Genomic DNA, 12,571 nt, shown 5'->3' on the forward strand with positions numbered 1-12,571 from the left:
TTTTGAGACAGGGTCTTGCTTTGTCACTCAGGCAGGAGTGCAGTGGTGCAATCATGGCTCACTACAGCCTCAACCTTCCAGGCTCTAGCAATTCTCCCACCTCAGCCTCCGTAGTAGCTGAGAATACAGGTATGCACCACTGTGCCCAACTAATTTTTGCATTTGTTTTGTAGGGATGGGGTTTTACTATGTTGCCTAAGCTAGTCTAGAACTCCTAGGATCAAGCAATTCACCCACCTCAGTCTCCCAAATTGCTGGAATTATAGGCATGAGCCACTGTGCGTGGCCACTGACTCCAATTTTGTATAAGCAAAACTGTACTTTTTTTTTGAGGTAGGATCTTGCTCTGTTGCCCAGGCTAGAGTGCAGTGGCACAGTCATGGCTTACTGTGGCCTTGACCTCCTGGACTGAAGTGATCCTCTCACTTCGGCCTCCAAGAGGAGCTGAGACTACAGGTGTATGCTACCGTGCCCTGTTATTTTTAAAAATTTTTATAGGGATGGGATCTCACTGTGTTGCCCAGGCTGGTCTCTAACTCCTGGGCTAAAGCAACCCTCCCACCTTGGCCTCCAAAAGTGCTGGGATTATAGGTATGAGCCACCATGCCTGGCCAAAATTATATTTTTGAAAAGCTAAATTGCAGTCAACAGATTTTTTTGTTGTTATTTTTCACAGTTCTACAAATAAATAGGTAATACTTTTATTTATTTTAGTGGCAACAGAATCTTGCTTTGTTACCTAGGCTGGCCTCCAACTCCTAGCCTGAAGCCACCCTCCTGCCTTAGCCTCCAGAGTAGCTGGGACTGACCACTGTGCCTGGCTTACATATTACCTTTTTTTTTTCTTTTTGAGACAGGCTCTTGCTTTGTCACTCAGGCTGAAGTGCAGTGTTGTGATCTCAGCTCAATGCAACCTCCGCCTCAAGTGATTCTCCTGCTTCAAGCCTCCTGGGTAATTGAGATTAAAGGTGCCCATCACCACACCTGGCTAATTTTTGTATCTGTAGTAGAGATGGAGTTTCACCATGTTGGCCAGGCTGGTCTCAAATTCCTGACCTCAGGTGATCTGCCCACCTTGGCCTCCCAAAGTGCTGAGATTACAGGTATGAGTCTCCATGCCCAACCACATATTACTTTTAATTCACGAGTTATTAAAACAACTTGACGTCAAATTTGAAAGCTTCATAAGATTCTACTACAGAAACAAAGGCTAGAAAAGGTGGCCCATTCCTGAAATCCCAGTGCTTTGAGAGACCAAAGTGGGAGGACTGCTTGAGGCTAGGAGTTCAAGGACCAGCCTGGGCAGCACACAGACTTTGTCTACAAAACAGAAAAAGAAAAAAAAATTATCTGGTAATGGTGGTCCACGCCTGTCATCCTAGCTACTTAGGAGTCTACGGCAGGAGGATTACTTGAACCCAGGAGTTTGAGTAACAGCTGTGATCACACCACTGCACTCCATCAGGGATGACAGAGTGTAACCCTGTCTCTGAAGAAACAAGAAACAGACCAAAAATCCACAACAAAAACATAGCTAACAGGGACACAGAAGCAACACCTACGAGTGAGCCCTACTAGTGAAAAGTAAGGGGCAAGAGCTAAAAGGAGGTAAGCAAAATTATTTCCCCCACTATGATCTGCAAAATCTAAAAAATGCTACTTACCATTTGGATGAAACATTTTGGATAAAAACCTAACAGTTGGTGGTTTATTTGGATATTCTTCAGAAAATTCTATTACTAGTTTAAAAGTACCTAGAGAGAAAACAAAATAATGATAGTAAAGAAAAGCAGAACTTTATCTCATCAATCAGTTCTCAACTGCATACTGGTTTTTGCACAACCACATATAAGTTAGTATGTCAACTTTGGTTCGGCACACAAAACATGCTAAATATACTCTATTTATGTTAAAGTGATAACACGCAGCATTGGCAAGCAGTTGGGGACGAGCACATTCATGTTGCTATTGGTGGGAGTGTTAACTGTCACATTTTTGGAAGGCAACTGTGCCCTAGCTACCAAGATTTAAAATGCATATTTGAAGAACTACAAATAGTTTATCATAGTTTGGAACGGAGGACGGTCAAAGGATTTTGAGAGGGGCTGACTACCACACGGCAAAAGAAGACTCATACTGGAGGTACTTATGTGATAGACTGATTCTATCCCCACACCAATCACTCCATTTGAATATGCCAAGAATCATTAAAGCTTTAGTGTCATTACCTACTTTTGGTTATACGCCAACAAGGTACATGTTGGTCAGTCTAAATCAGCATTTAGCCACTATTAATAGTTTGTCTTTATAGACTTCTTTTGGGCTTACTTAACTATCTAGACACCATTTCTTTTTTTTTTGTATTTTTTTTTTTTTTTTAAGTAGAGACGGGGTTTCACCATGTTGACCAGGATGGTCTCGATCTCTTGACCTCGTGATCCACCCGCCTCGGCCTCCCAAAGTGCTGGGATTATAGGCTTGAGCCACCGCGCCCGGCCCAGACACCATTTCTTTAAAGGAAGTCCTCTAACTACAACCCTTGAACATATTCAGGAAGCTGGGACTTAATCCTAATGAAGTCAATAAAACTTTAAACCAGTCCAGGTATCTCTACTAGGTTCTTTCCTTATTTCATCAATACACAGTTAAAAACAAAACAGTCTTTCTTGGCCTAAATTATAAGCTCCTGGCTTTAGTCTATTAAGATTATAGCTCACAGCTAGGTAAATATTTTATATTATATTATCATGGTCCTATCTTTGTCATACAACCTTCAACTCCATACTTAAAAGTTGTTTGGAAATTTGAGACTGGAAAGGCCAAAAATACAAGCAACCTAAAGTGATTTCTATTTTGTATTTTGGCACATATTAACAGAATAGAGAAACTCTGAAACATTCTATGAAGTTAGCCCTAAGCCTAATTATATATTTTTTAAGTTTTTATTTTAATTACAAAAATAACAGCTGTACAGTGTAAAATTTCAGGCAAAACCACATATGAGGCATAGCTATCCTTAAACTTTTTGATTGAAGGACCTCTTTACCCTCTTAGTCCTACCAGGACCACACTCCAATGTGAACTAACTGAACATGAAGCTGGGAAGAGATGCATGCAATAGCATACCATTTTATAGTATTTCTATTATAGAGATACAAAATCAGTAATACCCTTAAGAGCACCAAAGTAGCACAATATGCTAAAATAATTAGAAGGTGATGAGGCTTGTGTATTTATCACTTTCTAATTTTTGAAAACTGAGTTTTTATATTATTTTAAAAGAATGCCTTTTTAATAACCAGCTTGCAAAAATAACGTTAACAACCAGCTCTCATGAATCAGTATAGGCTGCCTCCAGCACACCACAGGATATACTTTTTGATATTTGTTCTATTAGAAATTGTAACTCGGGGTGGGCGCGACGGCTCACGCCTATAATCCCAGCACTTTGTGAGGCTGAGGCAGGCGGATCACTTTGAGGTCAGGAGTGTAAGATCAGCCTGGCCAACATGGTGAAACCCATCTCTACCAAAGATACAAAAATTAGTAGGGCGTGGTGAAGCACGCCTGTAATCCCAGTTACTCGGGTGGCTGAGGCAGGAGAATCCATTGAACCCAGGACGTGGAGGTTACAGTGAGCCCAGAGGATGCCGCTGTACTATAGCGTGGGTGACAAAGTAAGTCTCCATCTCAATAAGAAAAGAAATAATAAACTTAGAAAATCTTCATTAAAAATAACTACAGCTGGGTGCGGTGGCTCACACCTGTAATCCCGGCACTTTGGGAGGCTGAGGTAGGTGGATCACCTGAGGTCAGAAGTTCGAGACTAGCCTGGCCAACATGATGAAACCCTATCTCTACTAAAAGTACAAAAATTAGCCAGGCATGATGGCACGTGCCTGTGATACCAGCTACTCGGGAGGCTGAGGCAGGAGAATGGCTTGAACCCGGGTGGCGGAGGTTGCAGTGAGCCGAGATCGCGCCATGGCACTCCAGCCTGGGCAACAAGAGTGCGACTGTCTCAAAAACAAAAACAAGCAAAACAACTGCAAACTCCTTACACATTAACCCAACATGTTAGGTTAAACTGCAAACCCATTACACATAATATAAATGAAAATTATATTTCTCCCCATGTTAGTGATAAGTGTAAGCATTGTTTTACATTTTTGCAACTCTCTCTTTAATGACTGGTTTAACAGAAGACAGCTGGATTCTTTTATCTGCTTCTGCACTCAATCTGTTATAATATCGTTTGGTTTAAGTACAAGAAGAAAATCCAGGCTCACACAAATACGTAATTGAAAAAAGGAGTATTTTCTTTTTTTGAGACAGAGTCTTGCTCTGTCATCCATTGGAGTTCAATGGCGGCCTCCCGAGTAGCTGGGATTACAGGCGCCCGCCACCATGTCTGGCTAATTTTTGTATTTTTTAATAGAGACGGGGTTTCACCATGTTGGACAGGCTGGTCTCGAACTCCTGACCTCAGGTGATCCACCCACCTCAGTCTCCCAAAGTGCTGGGATTATAGGCATGAGCCACTGCACCTGGCCACACTTTTTTTTTTTTTTTAATTGAGACAGAGTCTTGCTCTGTTGCCCAGGCTGTAGTGCAGTGGCACAATCATAGTGTACTGCAGCCTCAAATTCCTGGGCTCAAGTGATCCTCCCACCTCAGGCTCCTGAGTAGCTGGGATTATAGGTGTGCGGCACCATGCCCAGCTTATTACATCACTTCTGAGAATATGTCTGCCATACATTCAAACATAAATAACCACAGCTTGTCTGTCATTCTTTCAAATAAAAATGTTCCATGAAAAAAGTAGTTCAAATTGCAACTCAAACAACTGCACAAGCGCTTTTCTTCCAGACAACTATCATACTATGACATGCAGAAGTGCTTTGTTCATACATCTCACTTCATCATACAGAATATTAAAAGATAGATACTCGGCCGGGCGTGGTGGCTCATGCCTGTAATCTCGGCACTTTGGGAGGCTGAGGTTGGCAGATCACCTGAGGTTGGGAGTTCAAGACTCCAGCCTGGCCAACATGGTAAAACCCCGTCTCTACCAAAAATACAAAAATTAGCTGGGCATGGTGGCAAATGTCTGTAATCCCAGCTACTTGGAAGGCTGAGGCATGAGAATCACTTCAACCTGGGAGGCAGAGGTTTCAGTGAGCCAAGATCGAGCCACTGCACTCCAGCCTGGGTGAGAGAGTGAGACTCCATCTCAAACAAACAAACAAAAAGACAGATACTCAAGGGTCCAGAGCTTCATACTACTAATAAAAATGCCTCAAAATTAAGAAAAATTGGCAGTTTCTTTTTTGAGACAGGGTCTCACTCTGTCGCCCAGGCTGGAGTGCAGTGGCTCCATCAGGGCTTTACTGCAGCCTTGACCTCTTGGGCTCAGGTCATCCTCCCAAGTAACTGGGACTAAAGGCATGTACCACCATTCCTGGCTAATTTTTTGTAGAGATGGGTTGCCCTAGGCTGGTCTCAACTTCTGGGCTCAAGTGATCCATCTGCCTCAGTCTCCCAAAGTGCTGGCTATACAGGTGTGAGCCACTGTGCCTAGCCAACCGGCATCTTTTAAAATGCAAATACAATAACTGTTAGTATGGTTTTGTGCCACTGTCTAATGCCGTGATTTGTTCTAAGACAGGAAACTGCTTAGGTGTAGTTTTTAGCCACCATTGGTTTTGTACCATCAGTGCAAATGTCAACATTCTTAGTATGATGAGATTTGACTGCAGGATCTCTGAGACCCCAAGGGGTTTATGGAACACACACTTGAGAATCCTTGATGTAGAGAAAAAAGGTGAAGTCCTTAAGTACCTCCTCCTTCAACTCCTTTCCCCCACCTACAGATAATCACTGATAACAGTTTGGTATATAACCCTTTAACACAGACACACATGTATGTATGTATTTACTGAAAATGTGATGCTACAACAAACATTATCGTTCAGTTTTTTTGTCCCCTTAAGACATTTGTCTAAATCAACCTTATTCTTTAACAGGTACATATTCCAGAGTCCAGATACATTATAATTTGCTTAACCATTTCTCCCACTGGACATTCAGGTTACGTCCTTATGAACAAGTGCTGCAGTCAGTATTCTTGGATAAATACTTTTGATGGATTAATTCTGAAGTCATTTTGTTAATAACAAAGCTGTTTGATAATTTCTTAAAATCCAACACTGTAATTAGGAAAAATCTAAGTACCTGGTTAAAATCAATTGGATAAGCTCAATTATAAACACATTATTAGAACTAGTTTCCCATTTTCCTAGCTTCTGATATAAATACCCAACTTGAGATGTATAAGATTATGCGAAATGGTAACTACTTCTGGGTGTTAAATGCTAGTAAGTACTTGAAGCTACTGGCAGCTATGTATGTTTTAAGAAAAATTTCAGCTCAACACCGTATCAAATATCAAAGATAACAAAGTAAAAAGCATGATTTACTCTTCTGAGGTTCACCTTAGAGATATCGTTATTAAAGCCAACTAAATTTAAACTATTCTCAACATAGACACTGCCATCTAGGCTTATAGTTCTACAGGAAAATATTAAAGTAACCCTTTTTTTTTTTTTGAGACGGAGTTTCACTCTGTCACCAGCCTGGAGTGCAGTGGCCCGATCTCAGCTCACTGCAATCTCTGCCTCCTGGGTTCAAGTGATTCCCCTGCCTCAACCTTCTGAGTAGCTGGGACCACAGGTGCACATCACCATGCCCAACTAATTTTTTTTGTATTTTAGTAGAGATGGGGTTTCACCATGTTGGGCAAGATGGTCTTAATCTCCTGACCTTGTGATCTGCCCGCCTTGGCCTCCCCAAGTGCTGGGATTACAGGTGTGAGCCACCATGCCTGGCCTTAAAGTAACCTTTAATATTGGTTACTTTACCAATGGATGTGACCAAGCTGATGTGGGAAAAAAAGTCCTTTATAAAGTATAAATTCTCCACAGCTTTACTAAATTTTAACTTGGCCTATTAACCTTAGAAAACGGCTTCAAGTAGATATGTTGGTGTTACAATTTTCTACTAAAAAGCAACCTCATAACACTACAGAAAACATAATGAGTATCACTTACCATCTTCAAAGGGTGTCCCTTCTGGTCTGAAAACAAGAAGATTTCTGATTAAAAGAAGTTTCTCATTCTGCTTTTTACTGACTTTCAAAAGTGGAAATGATAAATTCCAGCAGAAAAAGAGGGACCAATTCTGATGATTTGTGTAGTTTTAAGATACAGCTTAATAACACCTTAGCCCTGGATTTTCGTAAACACAGGCATAAAGTACAACTTTCATTCTAAGCTTTCTTTTTAGGGTGGTTTCACCACACCAAACAAAAAAACTTGCCCATAATTTTAGCACAAAAAACTTCCAGTTCATTAATACTGACCAGTCATTTTGTACACATGTATATTTTTTGTTTGTTGTTGGTTGTTTTTTTTTTTTTCCCCTGAGAAGGAGTTTCACTCTTGTTGCCCAGGCTGGAGTGCAATGGCGTGATCTCGGCTCACTGCAACCTGCTCATCCTGGGTTCAAGGGATTCTCCTGTCTCAGCCTCCCGAGTAGCTGGGATTATAGGCATGCGCCACCACACCTGGTTAATTTTTGTATTTTTAGTAGAGACAGGGTTTCACTATGTTGGTCTGTCTGGTCTTGAACTCTGACCTCAGGTGATCCACACGCCTCAGCCTCCCAAAGTGCTGGGATTTCAGGTGTGAGCCACCATGCCTGGCCACATATGAATATTCTTAAGAGAAAAAGTCATCTTTTCATTTTACAGCAATAAGATGGAAAGCAATACTCTTTAGTTATGATGCTAAACCCAAGTGTCCTGCTTTCCAACAGATGCATAACGCTTGTTCAAATAGGCTAAGCATAGTTGCTGTCACCAAAAAGCCAGATTCTCTTGCTCAGATCCTTGCCCCCACATCCCAATTTCATATTTCCTAAGCAGCAGCATAAAGTTTAATTATTACTTGCAAGGCATATTCAGGATCTCAAAATAGCCAGATAATAGCCTGAATATAACAGAAGTGCTTTATGAGGGTGAACCTCACTCATTTTCCACCAGTCTTTAAATGTAGACTCTTGTAGCTGATCTGTAGTATCAGAATTCTGTTTATCAACATATTCCTGGCCGGGCGCGGTGGCTCAAGCATGTAATCCCAGCACTTTGGGAGGCCGAGGCGGGTGGATCACAAGGTCAAGATATCGAGACCATCCTGGTCAACATGGTGAAACCCCGTCTCTACTAAAAATACAAAAAATTAGCTGGGCATGGTGGCATGTGCCTGTAATCNTACTCAGGAGGCTGAGGCAGGAGAATTGCCTGAACCCAGGAGGCGGAGGTTGCGGTGAGCCGAGATCGCGCCATTGCACTCCAGCCTGGGTAACAAGAGCGAAACTCCATCTCAAAAAAAAAAAAAAAACAAACAAACAAAAAAAACATATTCCTTTTACTTTTTAATGCATATCTCGAGTTTCAAAGGAATGAAAGAAAAAACAGATCAAGTCCAGAAAAACCAAAGAAAAAGCATAAGGAAAATTTAAATTAAAAAGCATATATGCAGCATATATAGTAGGTAAAATTTAGGACTCCTTCTCAAATGGCTGCATTCTGCTATTTCACACTGGGTTGTGAATCATTTTCGCTTAAATACTTGCCACGGTAGAAGTTCTTAATATTTTTGGTTCCAAATCTTGTAATAGCTCCAATAGAATGAGAGCATTTGCATGGTATATTTTATACAAAATAATTTATCTTTTCTCCTTTATTATTCTATTCCATTTAGTTTTGAATAGTATTTTAAAAGTAAAACCTGAAGTGATTATAAAACCCTATGTAATAAAAGAGCAAATAAATTTTATATAACTGCTGAAATTTTTTTCCTTTTTTTTTTTTTTTGAGACACAGGGTCTTGGCTCTGCTGCCCAGGCTGGAGTGCAGTGGCATAATCATGGCACTCAAACTCCTGGGCTCAAGTGATTCTCCTGCCTCAGCCTTCCAAGTAGCTGGGACCACAGGTGTGCACCACTATGCCCAGCTAGTTTTACACTTTTTGTAGAGATGAGGTCTCACTATGTTGCCCAGGCTGGGCCAAAACTCCTTTTTTGGGGGGCGGGGAGAGACAGACTCACTGTCTCATTACATTGCTCAGGCTGGTGATGAACTCCTGGGTTCAAGCGATCCTCCTGGGCATGAGCTAAAATTCTAAATAAAAATTTTTTTTTCTAATTTATCTTGTGGTTTTAGTCCTTAAGATCTCTCATTCCACCCCAGTTTCTTTTCCTAGACAGTTGTCATATATTCACTTAAAGATTCAACACACACCTATTATAAACCTTTCAACTCACCCAAATATAACTGCATTCCACTGCATGATGTTGTTTTCAGATGGTGCACCACTGACACCCACAGGTGGGTCCTCTTGTAACCTAGAAATCCAGAGTGATAATTTAAAAAGTTGAACATTAAGGCCACTAAGGAGGCCACATAAACACCTACAGACACTATACCATCTATTGTGACACAGAGACTGATTCCATTTCCTTATTATTGTAAACTAAAATGAACCCTATGACTTAAATATATTAACCAGGTATATACACATTAAATACCTCTCCAAATTATCTAAAAATGTAAAAGGCTTGAGAATCATCCCTCTTTCAATATTATCAAAATTATTATCTCTTCAAGAATTGATGCATACAGACTGTCCTCTTAAACCAAAAAAAGTTTAAAACCTCAAAAGCAAATAATATTTTTACAGAACTATCGATTTTGCAGCTCTAAACATCCAAAGACTGTGTGTCTTAACCACAGGTACTTCTGCAAAATGGCTAAAAAAAAAACAAACCTCAGTGTAAACGCTAAATGACTGAAAACACATTAATTACGAAACTAGTATTAGGCAGATTTACTTTATCCCTTTTGCTTCAAACAGCAATGGCTTTAAAAAGTAATCAGTAGGTTTTCCGCCAGTCCCTATTTTAAGGCTCTGCATTAACACCAAATCTACCTCTCAGATCAGGAGACTCAATACAAGGCTTTCCAACATTCCTCAGTCAAATTCTTGTAAACTGCAGACCTTTGGAAAACTTCAAAAGGTGTCATATATTCAACTCAGAATTAAGCAGAGCATTACAGTAAGAAACCAAGGCGACAATGACATGAACTAAATTACTATTTGAATTTTAGTAACGAGTGCCGAGCAAATACACTGATTTCAAGCTTTAGAAAGATGACTTTTGCACCAAAAAGGGCATCTCCTTTCAGAGACTGTAGCCGCAATTAAAAACGCTCATTATACACACAAATACATATGCAGTCGTTTTCATGGGGCATCACACTTTGCAACTAGTTCACATTAAAAAAAATGGCTTTTAGTCAATTTCAAGCAAATTAGGCCATCACGAACAGAAGCCTCACAAGAACTGCACTGCTTGACGCCTACCTTTAAATGGCTAAGAGAAGCTACCAATGAATTAAATAAGTTGGCCAAAGCCCAAAACAATGGATGGCTTCCAAATGCTTCACATAGGCTTTATAATGGCTGAGTTGAGAGGCGACTTCCTGAGCGACAAATCTAAGTTTTTAGGCCAGTTATTTTGTCTCAATTAGGGCAGGTATCCCCAGAAAAAAAATTTAAGAAAAATGTGCAGAGTATCAAAATGCTGTTTTCTCACTTATGTTTTCTATGTCTCTAAGTATCCAATTAAAGGTAAACAACGAACTAATCATTTTCTTCCTCACAACCCCAATACCTCCTAACAAAACCTTATTTATTTACCAAAGGAGGCCCAGGGAGTATCAAATTAGCGCCAGTCCAGGGGAAGGCATTTTTCCAGACTCGGGAGGCTATAGATAGGGCTTTCTTCACCAGCCAGAGGTGAGTTCCAGAGGGCACTGGCAGCCGGGGTGGCCAGCTCTGAGGTCCTAGATCTCTAAGTCAGTTCCCAAGGTCCTTTCAGGCGGGCGGGGACAGAGTCGGGTTTCGGGGGATGGGTTAAGCTCCGGGCCTCACGCACTGGACCCCACCCTCACGGTAGAAATGGAAAGGACTGGGGCGTGGGGGGGGTGATGGTTCGCCCCAACCCGGCTCCTCGGAGAAGACGGCGGGGCGGTGAAACAAAGCTGACCGGTGCAGCCGGCGAGGAACAAGCTCCCGCAGGAGCTCACTTTGAGAGGACAAGAAGGGCGCCGCAGGGTGCAGGAGCGGGTGGAGGAAGTCTGATCGCCGGGCAGCTGGCCGAAATGGGCAGCAGGGAACCCTAGGCCAGTCGATCGACACCGTTTTACTTTTTGGGGGGAGAAGGAGTATCGAAATTTATTCGGCCGCCACAGCGAGAGGCAAGAATAAGGGAGTGGAAGCCGAGGCTAGGACCCGGCTTCCGCCAGTTCCTCTGGGCCCACAGCCGGCCCTCGGAGGGTCACAAGGGAAAGGTGTCCGGGATCCCCACCCTGCAGCCCCGCAGCTTTGAGGGGCCGTCATCTAGGCGGAGGTGAAGGCCCTTACCGCTTGAAATCCCGCATGAGCCTCCTCCGGGCCGGGGTCGACATGCTCCCCAGCTGCCCCGCGGTCAGTCTGAAAGAAAAGAGTCCCGCGCAGCCCCCCCACCCCCCGGCGCGGCGGCCAAATCACGGTGGGTAGCCGCCGCCGCCGCCGCCGCCGCCGCCGCCGCCGAGACTGACAAACAACCCTGCAATGACGTCTCCCTCCGCCGCCTCCGGATCCCTCCGCCCTCCGCCGCTACCACAGAAGAGCGCTGGGGGAGGAGGGGGCGGGACGCGGGAGCGCGCGTTCCCCGATCCCTTCTGCGGGGCTGGGTTCAGCCTGGGCTTCCTGAAATGATCGACAAGTTTGTGTACTCTGTGCTCACACTAGAGGTTGTGGATTCAGAGACCACGGAACCAAAACACTATCCTGTCTCCCTCCCCGTCATTAGTTTAGGCTCGGCGGGGTGGAGAGCGGGGAACTCATCCGGGCCAGAGATTTCAGGGAAAGGAGGTGGGATGACGTAAGATCACGTGACTGACCGTGGCCTTGTCAACAATCCACCCCTGAGGGGGAGGGGGAGAAGTATCTAGAACCACGTGTCCCTATGACGCGTTTAAAACGGGTCACGTGAAAGCCTCTCCTGGATGTGAGTTTCAGCCACATCTAAGATGCTGGTTTAAGGGGGATACACCTTTATTAGTTGTTTCCTGTTTATTACAGGTTAGAGACAACACTACCCAAGAGGTCATGGCAGAATCAACAGCTTGTTTTGTTTTCTTTAAACCGGGACCAAAAATAATTCCCCTCTGGTTGGTTCAGTGGCTTATCAACCCTGGTATTGGGGCAAGAAGAGTAAGAGGATTGCACGATCTTCTAATTGAATGTTGAGGCCCACACAACAATCTCCTGAAATGCTTCCTTGAAGCTACCAAATAGTCTTTCAGCTTTGCAGTGGGGTTTCTAGTATTGGAAATTTTGGGCAAACATTAAAGGATGGTGTATTATTCAGTTTTTCCTTTCTGGGTCTGCTTTCATTTGAAGAT

General features: G+C 42.8%; 1 protein-coding gene across 2 annotated transcripts in view; it reads right to left on the reverse strand.

Moving 5' to 3' along the window:
• The window catches only part of UBE2B (ubiquitin conjugating enzyme E2 B), a 20,080-nt gene extending 8,340 nt beyond the window's left edge, over window positions 1–11,740 (reverse strand). Inside the window, exons 1-4 of one of the 2 annotated variants that reach the window (XM_017532386.2) lie at window positions 11,547–11,740; window positions 9,385–9,465; window positions 7,110–7,135; window positions 1,665–1,754 (exon numbers count right to left, since the gene is read on the reverse strand). In XM_017532386.2, coding sequence (XP_017387875.1) covers window positions 1,665–1,754; window positions 7,110–7,135; window positions 9,385–9,465; window positions 11,547–11,590 — 241 coding nt within the window. In that variant the 5' untranslated portion in view covers window positions 11,591–11,740. The remainder of the gene's footprint in view (window positions 1–1,664; window positions 1,755–7,109; window positions 7,136–9,384; window positions 9,466–11,546) is intronic. The other variant, XM_017532387.2, reaches the window with a different exon arrangement.
• Window positions 11,741–12,571: the final 831 nt, after the last annotated feature.

The sequence above is a fragment of the Cebus imitator genome, unplaced genomic scaffold (genome assembly GCF_001604975.1).
Source record: "Cebus imitator isolate Cc_AM_T3 unplaced genomic scaffold, Cebus_imitator-1.0 Scaffold76, whole genome shotgun sequence".
In the NCBI taxonomy this organism is placed as follows: Eukaryota; Metazoa; Chordata; class Mammalia; order Primates; family Cebidae; genus Cebus; species Cebus imitator.